The sequence below is a fragment of the Gavia stellata genome, chromosome 6, assembly GCF_030936135.1.
Source record: "Gavia stellata isolate bGavSte3 chromosome 6, bGavSte3.hap2, whole genome shotgun sequence".
Lineage (NCBI taxonomy): Eukaryota > Metazoa > Chordata > Aves > Gaviiformes > Gaviidae > Gavia > Gavia stellata.
Window position 1 is genome coordinate 11,896,804 of NC_082599.1, and position 17,509 is coordinate 11,914,312.

Genomic DNA, 17,509 nt, shown 5'->3' on the forward strand with positions numbered 1-17,509 from the left:
AGAGGGTGTAAAGAAGACTGAGCCAGGCTCTTTCCAGTGGTGCCCAGCGACAGGACCAGAGGCAATGGGCACTAACAAACAGAAGATGTTCCCTCTGAACATCAGGAAACACTTTTTTACTGTGAGGATGACTGGCACAGATTGCCCAGAGAGGTTGTGGAACCTCCATCCCTGGAGATACTCAAAAGCCACCTGGACATAGTCCTGGGCAACCTGCTCCAGGTGGCCCTGCTTGAGCAGGGGAGCTGGACCAGATGACCTTCAGAGGTCCCTGCCAAGCTCAACTATTCTATGATTCTGTGACAATTCCAGGAAATAATACAGATTATAGATGCTTCCACCTGGAGAAAGCTTTCAACCCTTAAGATGTTATGATGGACAAACAGTGTTGACAGTATCACTATTTATGGTGATCTAATCTGATTCATCAATAACCATTTCATTGAGTAGTTACAGACACATTTCAGGAGCACTACAGATAGTCAAGTGCCCATTAGAGAAAGTACATTACATTTTACTTTCATCAAGGGGATACAAGCAGTGAGGCTAAAAAGTCATGTAACGATTTTCAAGTCTAGGCCAGAGCTGTTCTTTAAGAGATGCTGTGCTTCCACAGCATTATGTCTGCTTTATGTATAGTGTCTTGTCATGATTCTTTCATGAACTTTACATCTATCCACTAGGCTCTTCAACAGAGCAAAGCCCTAGATGGAAATGCACATAGAAGTATTAACCCTTTCTTCACAGAATGATTCTACAGAAAATAGCCTACGGAGTCTTAAAAGATCAAATTAAAATATCTTTCAAATCAACCATAAAGCACACTTAACCATGGAAGCAACCAGAAATACAGAACAGTTGCCTTAATATATTGATTTATTCAAAGCAAAACTATATGTGGAAAGAAAGCCCCAAAGTGTATCTGACTAATTTTTAATGCAATTTTTATGTAGTCAAATAAAGCAATCTAAAATGGGGAAGCAGTGAGATCAGAGGAAAAACAAAAGCTCGCGTGTTTTCCACACCACTTCAAAATATGTATATGGCAGCAATTATCAGAACTTTAATAGCTGAGCAAACAATGTGGGACAATAAACTATCTGTCAAAACTATGCTATGTAACTCCTTCCATCCAGAATTACTGCATTTGCTTTTGCTTACTATAACCAGAATGCATATAAAAATAGGAAAAATTGACAAGATACTTTTTCAGGAAAGCTTTCTAAAATTAAGCTTGTGCATCATCTTTTCCAATAAAAAAACCAGACAAGGAGAGTACCCTTCAAACAACAGAGAATAATACTGGTGTATCCATGAACAACATTTTGGGGAGCATGTTGTTGACCCCACCATGCCTGCACCGGGGGGCTTCCAGGACAGAAAGGGCTTTGTCAAGCATTACTGTCCTCACTGACTCTTGTGTTAGCTGGTCCATAGCTATGTTGCCAAACCCCTGGGACAAGTGCTTAGCCAGACTGGATCCTGGTTCCACATTAGGATGAGACCTGGCATCTCCACTCTTGGAGTCTGCTCAACGGAAGGAAATGTGGATGCCTGGACAGTATGGGAGTGATGGCTCTCCTTGGAAGTCCCTCAGAAGGAATAGCAGGAAGATGAGGGCTGGAGTGCTCCATGGAGTACATCACTCCTTTGGCAAGACATAGCCTCTGAGACCTCCTACTCTATCATGTATAAAGGGAGGTCACCAGTTTCTTAAAGTATCAGATCCATACTACCATTACCCAATATTTCCCACTAAACAACCTAGGAAATGGTTACCAATGTATGTGTATGTATGAATTTTTAACTACCAATTAAAAACAATATTGCATATAAATTTCAGAATTGAATGCAGCAACTGCATCACTCTCAACTGTAAATTAAAAATAAAATGTTATTGTGAAGGTATGCCCTATAAAAGACTGCTAGCAAACTGTTTCACCACTGTACCAAGAAAATGACAATTCTCAAGCAACTAAATCCCATTTAATGCAGAACTTTACAACCAGAAACTGACTAATAAGTTCCACTAAGAAATCTAACATGCGTAAACCAGTAGAAAGTGTGGACCCTAGAGCATCAGCGTATCAGGGCCCTAGAGGATGCATCAGCTACGAGATGATCTGTCAAGCTCTTCTCATAGCAAGACAAAACAACAGAAAGGAAACTTGTATTAACAGTTTGGGTTTTTCAGGTAACCCAAGAAAGAATGACTATGCTTCCACTTAGTGCCATATCAACTGGTTTAGAGCATGTCCACATAAATACTATTCATTCATTTGTAGTAGTTCATACACAAGCAGAGAGAATCATGTATAGATTATTTAACACAATCTACTCACACGTCACAAATTCTAATAACAGACTGTTTTACATCAGGACAACCCCATCTCAAATAGCATTAAAATCTTCACCCCATTCTTTTCTGTACAGTTAATTTTTTCATTTGAAAGGACAACATGGCTAAGCAATTATGTGATGCAATACTACCACAGCAGATTGGAAGAATTTCACCATGCGTGGACAATATCCAGTGTGTTTTACAGACTTTCAAATCCAATGCCATGCCCTTGGTGTCCACACTAAAACCTGCCTTGCAAGAAAAAAGCAACTCAAGATGCTGAAGTAGAGGTACTGTGACAGACACTGTTCTCAACCGCCACAGGAGCTCCATTTGAGGATCTTACAGTATGAACACAACAAAGCTTTCTGGCAGTCTGCTAGTCTGTGTCCGTCATTCCCACCTTCAGTCTCAGTCTCACACCTCCTAACTAGTTATCACCACCTCCTGCCTGCTGCTGGTGGCTTCATCCTGACTTAGAAGGAAAAAGTACTGCAGAGAACAGAGACATGAAGAAGGCGTCAACATCCCTTGCTCCATGCAGGTGCCGCTGTGATACCTGTTGCCCCACAGAAGTAATTGTTTCTAACTACTCAAGTGATGTTGAGCTACTAGACTGACAGCCAGGAGGTGGAAGACCTGAAACCATCTCAAGCTGAGAGCCTTGTACATCCCACAGACACACTGCAACCTTACCCTGCACACTCAAGCACGTAAACATGATAGTCTTCGTTATTCCTCATACCTCACTCAGCGTGACAGGTCCAGAGCAGAGAGGACCTGGGGTAAAAGTTTGAAGTTTGAAAAATGAAGTTTGAGTTGAAAATGCAGTCATTTGTGTGAAGCAGTCAAAGCTTCCCAGTGGGCCAGGAATAAGACTACTGACTTTAAAAGCATTGATTATTTCAGATTTCAGAGACAAGGTATCGGCTTCCCTTTTGAGTAATGTAAAATGAATGTCTGCAATGCTGAAAACTGCTTTGTAAGTAGAAAAAAAAGAAACCAAATCATCTGCTGCTGGAAAAAAGAAAATCCTCCTCCTCCCATAAATAAAATCACTCTCCTGTCCACAAAGGGAATATATTTTCAGGACACACTGTTTTGTCAGTTGTGTTATTTGCTATTTTGGTAATTTATGCTAATCTGCTACTTTGGCAACCCCCCACTTGCCACAAACACTTTATTTTGCTGAATTTTGTGGGGATAGAAAAAACCTCAGGGAGCCAGTGGAGACCAGGTGAAACAACTCAACCAACGCAGTCCCAACCGCACAGACGGAGAGAGACTTGCCAGCGATGCTCATTGTCAAATCCTCCACAATTCACAGTTTGAAATGACACGTAATGCAGGTGGAAGGCAAAAGATAGAGCTGAGGTATTGTAGCATGAGGTTTGAGACCAATTGCTGACTTTGGAACTATCATTTTACATTTCTTGAAGGCACAGCACTTGCTGCGGTACAAAAAATGAGGTCTGCATAGCTTTAGACTATGTCTGCACACACCTAGAGAGATCAATCTTTCAGATGAAGCGGGCCGGAAATCCTCTCTGCTGTAGGTAGCCATTCAAGGTTTTCTAAAGACTTTTATTAAAGGTTCCCTAAAGGTTTTCACCAGTACCTGGAGGCAAATTGTCTTCTTCCTGCTGCAGAGAGTGATAATTCACTGTCAGGATAAAAAAATCCCACGTGTGGTTGCATTTCAGCATGCTGTTAATGTCATTTCTATAATTCTTTGTGAGAGTATCTGTGTGAAGGAAAACAATTATGATCCTTTCTCTGTGAGTGAGAGTGCATGTCCTTATCTAATAAGGAAGGAAGGAAGAGACAGCCTGTGCAAAGGTTGGCCTGATAAAGGTTACTCCTGTCCGCTTGCAAATCCCAGACTGCTTTCAAAATGAAAATTATGTGGTGAAGCATCGCAGACTGAACTAACCTTATTTTCTGTTGCGATGCTTATTTGAGCTCCATTTGCCCTTACCCTAACAAAAATGTGCTGGTAAAGAACAAACAGGGCAGCCATCAGACACAAAGGCCAAGCATCACCACTTTTAAACCAAAAGTGAAAAGGAACCAAGGAAACCCTCAACTTTTAAAACACAAATAACAAAGACTGTAATAAAAATGAAACACAAAGCAGATGCAATTTTCATAACCAGCTTTAGGAAGAAGAAATCAGCCATCTCGTCAGACAGAACTTTGGTATCTAGCTATAATTTGCACATGAAATCTGCAACTATGAGAAGTCTTAATGTCCAGAAGTTCTAATGAAAGCAAGACAATGATTATTTTTGGCAGGGGACACCGCAGGCAATGTGATACGCTCTCTAGGAAGCTGCCATTTCCTAAACTTGTAAACATAAAAAGAAAACATAGACTTTAAAGGATCTGAGATTCACCGTGGCCAACTGAGCAAAGATCTCTGCTCAGTGCCCAGCTGCCGAAGTGTATGAAGAGGGAAGGATGGGCACAGGGCTTACAGGGGCCCAGCGGTGTGCACCAGGCACTTAGGTGGGACTGAGGGCACTTGTGTTCTTTGGAGGGACTGGAAGACTATGTCACCGAAAAAAAAAAAAAAACATTTAATGCATATTTTAAATCCGAGATTTAAAATAGATGCATTGAGATGCATTGTTAAAAGATGTTCAGAAGTATGTAGAGCTCCAGTGTTTCTGGCACACCACAGCCCAACGATGACTAAAACTGAGAGGAAACAAAGCTCATTTTATCTCAGGCGCTGAAACACTAGGAACGACATCAAGGTGTATTTCCTTTGGAATACAATTCTGCCTTCAAATGGAAGACAAGACTGGGACAATTTCACTGTCTTTAGAGGGATGTATCTCTCTGGCTACTGTTAAAGCTTTAATAACCTAACTTCTCAAGTTTTAATAAAAAGAGCTCCTGAAAAACAGGTTTTATCCTGCATGAAGCATCCTTTAAAAAAAAGCAAGTGTCCTGGAGTGGGTATTTCCAGATTTCCTATGACAATACACAGGCACATTCTTCCAATCACACTGTCAGAGCCAGCATCTGGAAGAGCACAGAAATGCCTGCTGGAAGCACACATAGCATTAAATCTAACAAGCTAGGAAACATTGTTTTGACTGAAAAATGGATTTTTACATGCTTTCATGTCATACCCTGCTACAAATACTGACTGCCTATGATAAGAAGGCCATAAAGATCTATGTGGGATTGCTTTGGTCATATGTTCACAGCATGTGATTGAGCATAACTATGAATGTGCTTGAAGGACAAAAATGTTACTTTAAGATTAAAACTGATTAGCTCCCAACTGTATCAGAGCAGAATAATAATAATTTTCATGGTGCCCATCAAATGGGAAAAAACATGAACCTAAAAAATCTAAAGAAAAAGAAATCAAAACCATAATTTTAAATCTTTTCATAAGGGAAATAATGAATCGCTATTTGAACTAGAACTTGACATGTTGAAAATCCTGTGTCATCTACTTTGATGGCACATTCTGTGATACATAGTTTGCAATTCATATCATATCACACATACAATGAAACAATTTGTAATACTCCAGCTTCAGACAAGATTAACAAAAGTGGCAGCTCTGAAGGAAGAGATGTTGTATAGAACATACTATTTGCTAATGTTTGGGAAACAAAATATTTGGAAAGGGGGACACTATTCTGAAAGAACATAGCCCATAATCCAAGGGATGAGGATTACTTATAAAAATTTCGGGGAGTGTTCATGATATAGGCATTTCAGTGGTATTAATGCAGGGAAAGAAGAAGAAATAAAACATGCTGTTTGTTCTATCACAACAGTGACTGTGGAACCCCTGACTGCTGCTTCTAGAATAAAGAGTTAGTTTTGATATACTTAAAAAAAAGACTGGGATTTCAGTTTTTAATTTTAGATCTGATTTCCCAAATCTAAAGAGCCAAAACCATGCTGATGTGAATGCCAATTTCCAGGTCTTTGCTGAACAGCAGGAAGCATTCTGGGAATAAAATGGAGAATGCTGTGTGGTTGCTGGGCATTCAGGCAATCCGTCCCAGATGCCATGTCAGGCAGGTCTCCTGAAGCCCTGGGCAAAACACAACTAATTCTAGGTATTCTGTCAACACAAAGGTGGGATACAGAAGGAAAGAGCAAGGAGGGATGGACCCTCACCTAATAATGAACTGGAAAAAAGCCTTGCCAAAATCTTAAAAAAACAACAGTCATGCTACAAAGAAAAGGGAATGCACACAAAATCTACGGGCTGGTAAAGCAAAAGCCTTTACTTCCATATGGATATAGATGTCTGCAGAGTAATATGTAAGCCAAAAGGCTACCTGGCTGCAAACATTATTGCTCAATTTTAAACTGCCAGGCACAAAAAATTTGTACAGAGCTGTGAAAAACTCTTCTTCATGAAAATGCAGAACATTATTAAAGCTGCTAATGCAGATTTTTAATAATAAAAATGTGCCCATAATATAACTCCCTGATACAGCTCATTCTGTATCAGCTTATTATTCTGTAAGTCTGTATTCGCCTATCATAACTGTCGGTCTATTTGTTAGTTCACGTTTCTGTCTTCCAAAAAGCAAACCAAAAAATGTCCACTGCCAGAAGGTACTGAAGCATGTAGAAAAGAGAGCAAATAATGGGAAAGCATAAAAGAACAGCCTAGGCCACTGTGTGATGACATGAATAACATCTTCCCATGGATGCCAGAAGCAATCCGCTGCCATTTGACCAAGCAGAGGTATTCTTTCTGGGACTACTCTGAATGCGATTTTCATCTCATTGTTTCCACTCCATTTCCCATTCCATATAAACAAATGCAAAAATATTTGCAATAGTATATGCTGTGGGATTGCACAGTTTTATTTATAGATCATAGATCATGTTGCTTTTTTAACTGTACCACTGACATCTCTTTCACTGTTTTATTAATTTCATATTTAAACAATATGGAATGATCTTGGCAACAGTTAAACAGTCTCAGTCCGTTGATATTCCTTTATATAAATACATAAGCATGTGTAGGTGTATATTTATATATCCTTATATACACACATATTTAAAAAACAAAAACCAGCGAAGAGGTTCAGTCAAATTAGGGTAAGTTATTAATTTGACATAGAGTATTTACTTGGACAGCTGGATTTTATAGTTTACTGGATGGATGTGATATCAGATGTTCCAAAATAAATCAAATTTACACCTATCCATGTACTTCAAAATGTCATTAAACCTCGGAAAATAGTAACAGGGAAAGACATTAGATTTTTTTATCCGTCAAAGCCATGTTGCTTCTTGCAGACTTACCCATGTGAGCACTCCGTATGATCTTAAAATGTACATAATCTGCTCGCCTTTTTTTGTTGATGCATTTAAAATCTCTGTTTTATACTGAAATAATGCACCATGTTATGCAACTGCCTCAAACTATCTTAAGGTACTGCACTCAGATGTGAAAGCGTGGTGATAGCCTGGCGCAAACGTGCTGTATTTCTAATAAAATCATTATCCTCATTCTATAGTCATGTCCACCTCTCTGTGTTCTCAAATACAACAACTTACAAATAAAATAGCATAACCCTATTGCCCAAAGCAGGTAGACTAGTTGAGGTGCCATCCTCTCTCCTTGCATGGCCTTTCTAGCTCACCTGCACACCTCCTCCAGTCTTAGCCAGTTAAGCTGGGGCACCTCCTGTCTCCTCTTTCCCTCGGTTCCCAGAGTCCTTCCTTCTGCACAGCTACTCTCACGTCTGCTCAGCTGGATCATGGCCTTTTGTTGTCTGATCCACTCACTTTCCCCCATCTCTCTCTACTCCTCCACCAGTTCAGCAAACCGTCCATTCCTCCACCTACCACCCCTTCTCTCCCTGCACCTTCTGGTTTCACCATAGCAAGGGCCCACTACAGATGTTGGCCAGGGCATGTGTGAACACAATGGAGAAATGATGAGATCAACTCAGCTTCTCAGAGATGAGGAAGGTTCAAACATGTTCAGCGACGAAGGAATCTCCAGATATTTTTAGCTGTTAAATTGCTATGTGAGATGTGCGAACTGCAAAGCCTTTATGAGGCCTTAGAAACTTGGTTTCATGGCTTTTCATTTGAAAGGCAGGGTACACCTGTCCATGAAACAAAGATTTGAGCTTCTGCTCCAGGGTGTCGTGACACTACAGCATTTCAAAGAAAAGCCCTCGACAACTGAAAAATTGAAAATGTGAGCAAATTTCCCCAGCCCTTTCCTTAGTAACACCTCATGGCTTCAGTCAACTTTTTCCAAAAGAATTTTGTTTAAACAAGAAAGCATGTAAGGATTAAAGACCACACCTTGTGTGGACAATTCCAGACCCAATAATTAAAGTAAGGCATTATTGGTGCTGGCTAATAAAAAAAGGGATTATATAAGGGGATATTTGGGAGAATTTTACAACAGGCATTGTGGCCAGCCATGGTAAAATTAAGGGGATATGCCAAAAAGAACTTGCAGTGAATAAATACATTTTGCTATATTTACAGCCTTCAAGGTATACGTCTTCAGAAAAAAATGCAAGTTCAGCAGCACCAGTGTAAGCTTCCCAGCTGTAGCTCACCTACACCGCTGAGACCCCTCCCCTCACTGCCCCCAGGCAATCTTTCTAGCTGGAACTGCTGTATCTGTCTACTAACACTTCCCTAGCACACATGGCTGCACCTCTGAACCAACATTGGACATGAAAGGCTTTTGATTAACAATGGTCAGTTTTCTCTATGAATGTATGTTCTGCAGCAAGAATTCCCAAACTTAATTTGTTCAGGTGCCATTGGCAGAGATGACCATGGTGACAGAAGCTTCAGGATACCTATGCACATATAGGCACAGGAGAAGGCATTTCCATAAGTGCTTTGAAGTAGCATACACAGCACTAGTGGCATTATAACATAGATCGGGTTGCAGGGACAGGTGGAAAATCAGCAGTTGTTGCCAATGATTCTTTGTCAGTGGCCAACACCAGAATGCTTTGAGAGGCTACAAAGATAATCCATCTAGGATTGGCAGAGCTGTTCTCTTGGAAATTTTTCCTCTCCTTTTCCAGATGGACCTGCATTTGCTGAAATTGCAAGCACATCTTGAGATCTTCCATCACAGAAAAGAAGGAACTATATATAACTTGCCACACAGCACTATCTTTGCATCAGATTCAGAGCTAGTTAACCACAAAAATGTACTCAAAAGCTGTGTTCAGTTGTGATTTGTTCTGACATAAGTTTCAAAATGCAGTATAGAGAAGAAATTCAGTTCCCTACCTTTCTTGTAAGTGGCACTTCAATAGGGACGGGGACAACTTCCGCAAGCAGGCAGCCATAAAATGCTACCATGAAAGCAGCAGGATCATTGTTAGGAAATACGAGTGTTACCTGAAACAAAGAGACATATGTTAAAAATGTTTTATGCCAGGTTTCAGATAATGATAATTGGAGTTTCTGTGCTTCCTTTTGGAGAGAGATGATTACCAAAACATTTCTATGATAACTATTCAAATACCTAATGAAAGATGAATGAGGAACCAGAAGGAATTTATTCTGATAGATACTACTTTTGTGAACATTTTCACTTACAATGTAGTTAAATATTTTCATGCTGCATTGTTTTCTACATTGACAATACCTTTCATCTGGTTCTCAATTTACTGATCGTTTTACAGATGTTAAATAACCACATAAATGGAATTAATAGAATTTTACATTCTAATTTAATAATTTGCTTGACGTTACCGAAAATGAAGTGGATCTGTGACCAATTCAGATTACCCAGACTCACTATGCCATTATGTCAATCATTAACACATTATGTTTTGTCTCCCTATGTTTTGCCTCATACAACAATTTTCATTTTAGTATTGGACTGTTGTCCAAGTGCAGAAGTTTCTGTGTACTTAGTGAACACAAATAGCTGATATCTAGAGAAGCAAACATCACATCCAGAGCCGGCCATAGCATGCCAGCCTAGGCCTGGATTTGTTAAACTTCGCAGATTTAGGACTAGGGCTAGGGAACTATTTAGATACAAGAACGCCAAGAAAAGGTAAAATATCACAGCAAATCTCCTGTAAGCTCACTGGGCGCCCTTCCTCCCCCAATGTGCTGAACTGTGCAGCTTACTTTTGCGGGCTTAGATCCCCCAGGGGCAAAGGGGAAGGAGAAGCGAGAGTGCACAGTCTCGCTGAGGATTCAGCAACTTAGAGAGTCCATGACTCTTGCAAGGGCAGGGAAGACTACTGCTCTCACTTACTGGCGAACAACCTCAGTGGCTAGATCCTGTCTACATTTTTGTTTTGGTTCTGTCAGATGCACGTTCTCAGCTCATGTCTTAAACAGCTGTAAGGTAGCTGGTAATGATCTTGCACAGTCAACTGAAGTGGCATGCAAAAGGCATGGCAAGTAACTTTGAACTTAGTTCTTTTGGGTTTGTATACAGGATCAGAGTGTATTATTACAGCATCTTAAAATTTGCTGAAACTACTTAACAACACTTGAGTTTTGACTGCTTTGACATCCGTAAGAGTTCTGTGTTTCAAACTCTTGCAGTAAAATCGTCATGTTTTCATATATGCTCCAAGGTTCAGTTACTGGAGATTAGAAGTGTTTCCAGTGATTTCATACGGCTTCAGATAGTCACCTCCCATAGATTAACTTGATTTCTTCAAACTAGAAGAATTCTAACCAACCTTGTCCAAGTGGGTCCAAAATACCTCTGTTTTAAGCTGAAGCCTGTAACTTCAGAACTGTTTAGAGAAACTTCAGACAAAATACATTGCAACTTTATCTGTACGCTTGCACATGAAACAATCCAACTGCTGGAGATGGCTGTGCTGAGCTTACTGTATGTATCCTCCATAAATAGCCTCAGGGGAAATGGAAAGGAAGGGATTTTGCTAGGTAGAGTTTGCTAAGCCCAGCAAACATCTGAAAGATGTTGAAAGATCCCAAAAGATACTTCAGGGATTGTTGGGTTTTGTGTTGGTATTTGTTTATACACACGCTGCAAAGGTTCGGCTGGGAATTTTTGCAAAGGAGCTGACAGAGGTGAAAAAATCTCACTGAAGTCCAGTGGGAATGAGGCATTAACTTCCCCTCCGAAAACATTAATCACTAACAGACCTGGACCAAATAAATAAATAACGTGTGTAAAAGCAAAAAGGGATAAGGCCTTAGAGCGTGTATTACCAGATGAGAATCTGCTTATCTAGTAGATATTTCAGAGGGCAAGCTTAATTTCCAGGCAGCTGTCTGGGGTGACACAAGGTTAAAGTTCTGAAGTTGCTATAGAAGGCAAATGCAGTGCATCGTGTACTATAATAATACCAGAATCAGAAAATCAAATGCAGGCACATTCACCTGGTTTTTGGCTCAGATAAAGAACCTATGGAGTGATGTAATGGTAGTCATGAAAAATAATTATTGTATTGATAGAAGATGCTTTTAAAGGGAAAAAGGCCTTTCTGGATTTTATATAATATTAACACAAGGAAACAATTATACTCTCATTTAGAAAAGACCAGAAATGTATGTCTGTATTTCATTTGGTGTTTAAAAACTACCTTGAACTGTTGTTACACAAAATACATTACTTAGAATAAAAAGCCATCTTCAAAGAGGTCAGAAAGCTTTTATGTTATTACAACAGGGGGACAACAGCCAGAATAACAGCCTACAACATCAGAAGTAGAGTAACACCTCATCTTCAACATGAAGTGGCTTCAAATGCTCATGTTTCTGTTACACAGGGGTGCTAGGCAAGATGTTTTCACAACGCAAAGCATACGCTTTCAGCACTCAGCTGTAAACATTTGTTTCACTGTAATCTAGGTGGACTTATTTTAGAAGAGCTGCAATTTGCTGTTTATGTGTCCTGCACTAGCTAAACTTCCAGTGTTCAGCCTGAATTATCTACAAATCCTTTCTTAATGCTAGGAGATGCCAGCGGCTGCTGCAGTGAACGAATACGAAGCTGGGCAGTTAGCACACAATAGTTAGGGAGAGATGCGCACTGCTTGTATGTGAACTTTATTCCTTTTGGAGCTTTCTGGGTGGATTGTTTTGATGTGTACACTTGAACAACTTGTTTCTTCTGCTGTTGCTTAGAGACACACTTGTATATCAAGTAAAAGAGATTCTTCAGATCCTACTCCTGGCTGAACGCCATTGTAGGAAGCAATTTAGATGAAAGATCTAGAGATCCTTTAGCTAAATTCTTTATGTTTTATTTCAAAAAGAAACATAGGAAGGACTGTCAGGTTTTACTTTTTTAATTTTTTTTTCTTCTTTTTTCTTTTGGGAAGCATTATGGCATGCTCTCATTTTTGAATCCCTAAGAAATGCGTAATGCAAACAGATATGTTTCTTGCGTGTGGCACAAGAGGACCAAGTGAACCAATAGTTTGAGAATTGCTATCAGACCCTCAGGGAGAAAGATTTAATCCCACCCTCACAAGTCTAAGCACTCAGGCAGGACTAAAATTTGCATTTCTGACAAATTTGTTCTGGAATCTCCATTCCATGGCTTAAAGCCAAAGTGGAATGGAGACTTCTATACCTGGTCTGGCAGAGAAAAGGGGTAGCAGGCTCGGCCAGTCTTGACAGAGGAAGGGGTAGGTTCCTAAGTACGTCAGTAGCAAAACCATAGGATGTTCTTGTCTTCATTTAACAACTTCAAGTGTTACCTCTGTAACCCTTGCTTTCTGTGAACTTTATCCACTCACCTAGATTCAGCCTCTAGCAGCAGCTGCATCAGAGTCAGGAACCAGAAATGGAAATATTCTCCATGTTACCAGTCAGCGTAATTTATTTATTTAAGTGGCTGCCAAAATGTGCTTACTTTGCTTGTCTTTGTCCTCCACAATGCTTCTCTTGTTTCTACCATCTCAACAACTACAAAGTCATTAGTAAGTGAGTTTTTTACCCACATGACACCTCCAGGCTCCATAAGCAAGCTTTTGCTAAACAGACTACTGTTCTATGTCCAAGAATTACTTTCCATGGGAATGTTTACTGTTGATGTTGCCACAACTTCAAGATACCATTCAGTGAGTACCAGCTCAGGTTATTTACTATGCAATTCAAAACATCTGTCTGAATGATCAGTCTAAGTAAAATGCAGATTTCACCCCCCCAACATTTCACTTCATTCATTTCCTCTGGACACCCCAAATACCTCATTCTCTGTTTGTCAATATGGGATCCGAATTGTTAGCAATTAAAAATCATTGAGATACTCACCCTGTCTCCAGGTCGTACCATTGGTTCTTGTTTTGTGCCTAATTTATGTAATATATTGTAAGCAACCTTCATACTCCTGGTCCAAAGTTTGCCTAGTAACACAAAATTTGTGAAATTAATTTTAAAATTCTTCTTATGTTTAACAAGATTATTAAAGAGAAAGAATACCTAAGCAGTGAAAAAAAAATAGTAGGAACATTATTAGTTTTCAAACTAAATATGACAACACTACCAGGACTAGTGGAAATACTTAAATACTCATCAGAAGCTTTCTTAGAACTTTTTTTTTCCCAAGACAGCAGCATTTTTAAGAAGAAAATAAAAAGTAAGAATAGGTTTTTTTGTGTCAGAAGTAGTTTTCTTACTTTCTGGCTGGAACGTCATCAAGTTTGGACAGATCATTGTAAACACCCTTAGCTGTAGCAAGCTGGACAAGCCGCGTTTCAGCCTGGGCTGACCTCCGAGGCTATTACTCAGGTTTCATGATGGCACTTCCCCCACCCCAAGCCACCAAGGGAAAAAGGAAAGGCAGCCCAAGAAGCAGAGCGAAGGAAAAAACCCCAACAAACAGACAACACCCCGCAGCCAAAGGGGCACACTGAAGCAGCAGGGACCCTCTGACCCTTAGCACATCCATATGCTGCATTTCACTTTTAATTGTGGGCCTTCTTCCATTTAACTTGGCTTTTTCTTCTCACCCCTTCCCATAACTTCTCTTCCCTCAGTTTCATTTCACTTGCCCCAGGTACCCTTCCTTTCAACCCCCTTTCTTCTCCCTTGCTTCATCTCTCCACCTCTGCATTTAGCTAATCCTTTTCAAGACCTTACCCCAACATTCTTTAAAGAAAAAAGTCTCTCATCAAGACCTCGTTTGGCCACGTTACAAGCCTTTCATTAATCCTTCAAGTGATTGGCATCTCCCAACTGTGCAAGCTCTTTCAGATTGCCTTGGTTGAGAGACCTTGTTACTTCCATTTTAACAATACCGAGCATAACAGCCCTTGTTCTTGGCTGGCCCCTAGGTACTGTCTTTAAGCAGTATTCAGTCTGACAGTCTGAATCTTCAGTCTGAATCTTTAATTCATGCCCACCAATAACTTAAACGATAATAGGTTCTGACAACGGATTACCTATGGGGTTCAGCAGTTCAGGCTCCCAAACAGGCAGCATTGCTATTTATAACTAACCCAAGCAGTTGTTACAATAAGTTCTTCCACATCCTGGTTATAAAATGCAATACTATTGAATTATTTTTAAGTGCAAATCTGATGTAAATATAACATATGATGAGAAGGCCAGATTTTCTTTTTTTCCTCTTAAGGAAAATTGGAAGGGTCACTGCTGCTTGTTACTGAGAAAGTACTAAAAGCAATTACTTCTTATGAAAACAGTAATACTGTAACGTCAAACTATGTTTTGCAAAGTTTTTACTTTATTTAAAATTACTCTGGTATTTGCATGCTGAACCGCCTCGAAATAAACATGTCTCAATTCTCTTCCACTAGAAACTCAGCATGGATACAGGAGTACATCTGCAGGATTAACCCTCACAGCACTACGGCAGAGCTACCTGCATTTGATGGAAAGAAAGTCTTTAAAAGCATCCCTGCTGCTGCAGTCAACACTTAAACTTGACGAGCGAGTAGAATAAAAACAAGGATGCCTTAAGAAAGCAAGTACTCTTTTTCTTAAAGGTTTCCAACATTAGATTTTCAGTAGCAACAAACTTAAAAGAGAAATTAGTAATGATACAGAAAATCGGAGAACGGAAATCAAAAGCCTAGCAAAAGTTCCAAATTGCAAGAAAGAACCATCTTTACACAAAACACTTTCAAGCCTGAAATGAACATTGAGTTTTTAATCCCTTTTCTGAGAGACATAAGCGGCTGCTGTGAAAAGTTCTGTCTGAACTATGGAGATTAAATCTGTTACAAGTCTTAAATTTGCATTTTTGACTTATTCACACTAATTTTTCACCTATCAAATGTGCCATCTTACAATACCTTCTTCAAAATTTAAGGGCTACTCATATTAAAGTATTTAGATGCCTTCTTTCAGAAGCACCTGGGTGTGCAGTATAACCGCCTCCACATAAGTGATCTGAGTAAATTCAGAAATTAAGTTTACTCAAAGACTAAGAAAATTTAAAGGAGCACTTTCTAGTAAATCTTTAAATAATTAAGTCTTTAAATACATTTTGTCACAATGCTCTTTTATTGCCAAAATTTTATTTCGGCTTCTGAAACATAGAGCATATAAGGCTGCCTCCCTAATTCCTCACCTTTCTGTTTAAATACACTTTGAACTGCACAAAAAATGCCCGTAATATTTTCTAATGGTCAGAAAAGACTTGACTTTTCTGTCACCACAGCCCTTTCCTGCTCTATTTACTGGTGAAATACCAAACTATGTTAATTAGCTGAGCTAACTGCTTGTGCATATGGGTATGAAACTGTGGAAAACTGGAACAAAGAAGCTCCTTTGCATTTGGCTGGGTAGGAGCTGGAATATAAGGTCTCTCCGGCTGCCCTTAAAAGCTCCGTAACCCTTGCAGGCTCTGCCTCTCCCTGGCTGCTGCTGCCTCTGCTCCAGCGCGGGCAGCGGTGGCCAGGGGCAGGCAGAGCCCGCGAGGCACCCGCGCAAGCAGGCAGAGCAAAGTCCATGCAGATCTTGAACTGGATCGTGTTCAACAGGAAGCCCATAATTTTTCTTCCAGGGTATATAGCTGCGTTCCAAAAAATAAATAAGAAAAGGGCTACAAAGGGAGCAGTAAACCAGAAGCTGGAGCCAGGAACGTGTGAATCATGAGGGCCAGATCTATGGCTGCTGGATGGGGCACAAGCTTCTGACCAGAGGTGGACTGAACCCTGCGTTTGTTTTGCCACCTTGGCTGTTTGGCCCCCCCGACGTCACTGAGAAATACAAAGGACTCCACAACCGCAAGATAAAAGCCCTCAGTAACGGAGGATGTTCTAAAGAAGGATATCTTTGAAGTATTTCCTTCCTTGGTTCTGCCTAAGTTGCACTTCAGTGTAATTCCTCCTTTGCAAACTTGAGAGATTAGACGTTGCTGGGAAAAAGCCGATTGCTGCAACCTCTCCCACAAATCCCGATGCTGTGACCTTGCTGCGACCTCCGTACGGTGCCACATCTGCGCAGCGGGAGAGGGAGGCCTTGGCGAGGCGGCCAGCTGTGCTTCATCCAAGGCTTTCGCTCTGAGACAGGGCTTAGCGCCGCCGGGCCGATCCCCGTGCGGGGTAAACCGTCCTTGTTCCACCGGCTACAGCGGAAATCTGGCTGTTTGGGGCCGCTGAGGATATGCCCTGTTGTCCTCAACCGGAGTGCAACGAAGCACCGGTCCTCCTCAGAGAAACACACTGCCATTAATCTTCTAGTAAGTTGCCTTGAAGACAGGAGGGCAGATGTAGGAAACTCAAGCAACAGTTTCATTTAGTAGTGAGCGGACCAGCCCATGTTTCAGCTCAGTGGCAGAGCTCCTTCCTTCCAGCCATGCCACCACGGAGAAGGCTGCCCTCGGCCCGGCCCGCAGTCTGGCAGAGCACATGCCGCTGGGTGCGGGAACCTCGAGCACTGCTGCTGCCTCCCCGCCGTTCCCCCAGGCAAAGACCAGAACCCGTGAGCCCTCCTCTTCTTCACCTTCCTGCCTGCGTCCCCGCTGCAGCGGGGTCCTTTCGAACAACACTCCTGCCTGCCTCGCCAGGGACAGGATTTGTCCAAGCCAGGCTCTGATCTGCTCCCCAGCCATACATAAGCATCTACTTTCTCGCATTTGAAAATGAAGGCTTGGTAAGTCATCTACAGAGATAAGTCACTAGTGAGAGACTTGAGTGCCCAGTGGTGTTCCAGGCACGAGGGTACCCTCCAGAAGGGGCCCGGGCTCTGCAGACCCTGTGCTGTGTCTGC

General features: G+C 40.9%; 1 protein-coding gene across 2 annotated transcripts in view; it reads right to left on the minus strand.

Moving 5' to 3' along the window:
* The window catches only part of DIP2C (disco interacting protein 2 homolog C), a 326,695-nt gene that overhangs the window by 86,920 nt on the left and 222,266 nt on the right, over positions 1 to 17,509 (minus strand). For both annotated transcript variants that reach the window (XM_059819053.1, XM_059819054.1), the window contains 2 exons: positions 13,586 to 13,677; positions 9,614 to 9,724 (listed from right to left, as the gene is read on the minus strand). In XM_059819053.1, the coding sequence (XP_059675036.1) occupies positions 9,614 to 9,724; positions 13,586 to 13,677 (203 nt within the window). The remainder of the gene's footprint in view (positions 1 to 9,613; positions 9,725 to 13,585; positions 13,678 to 17,509) is intronic.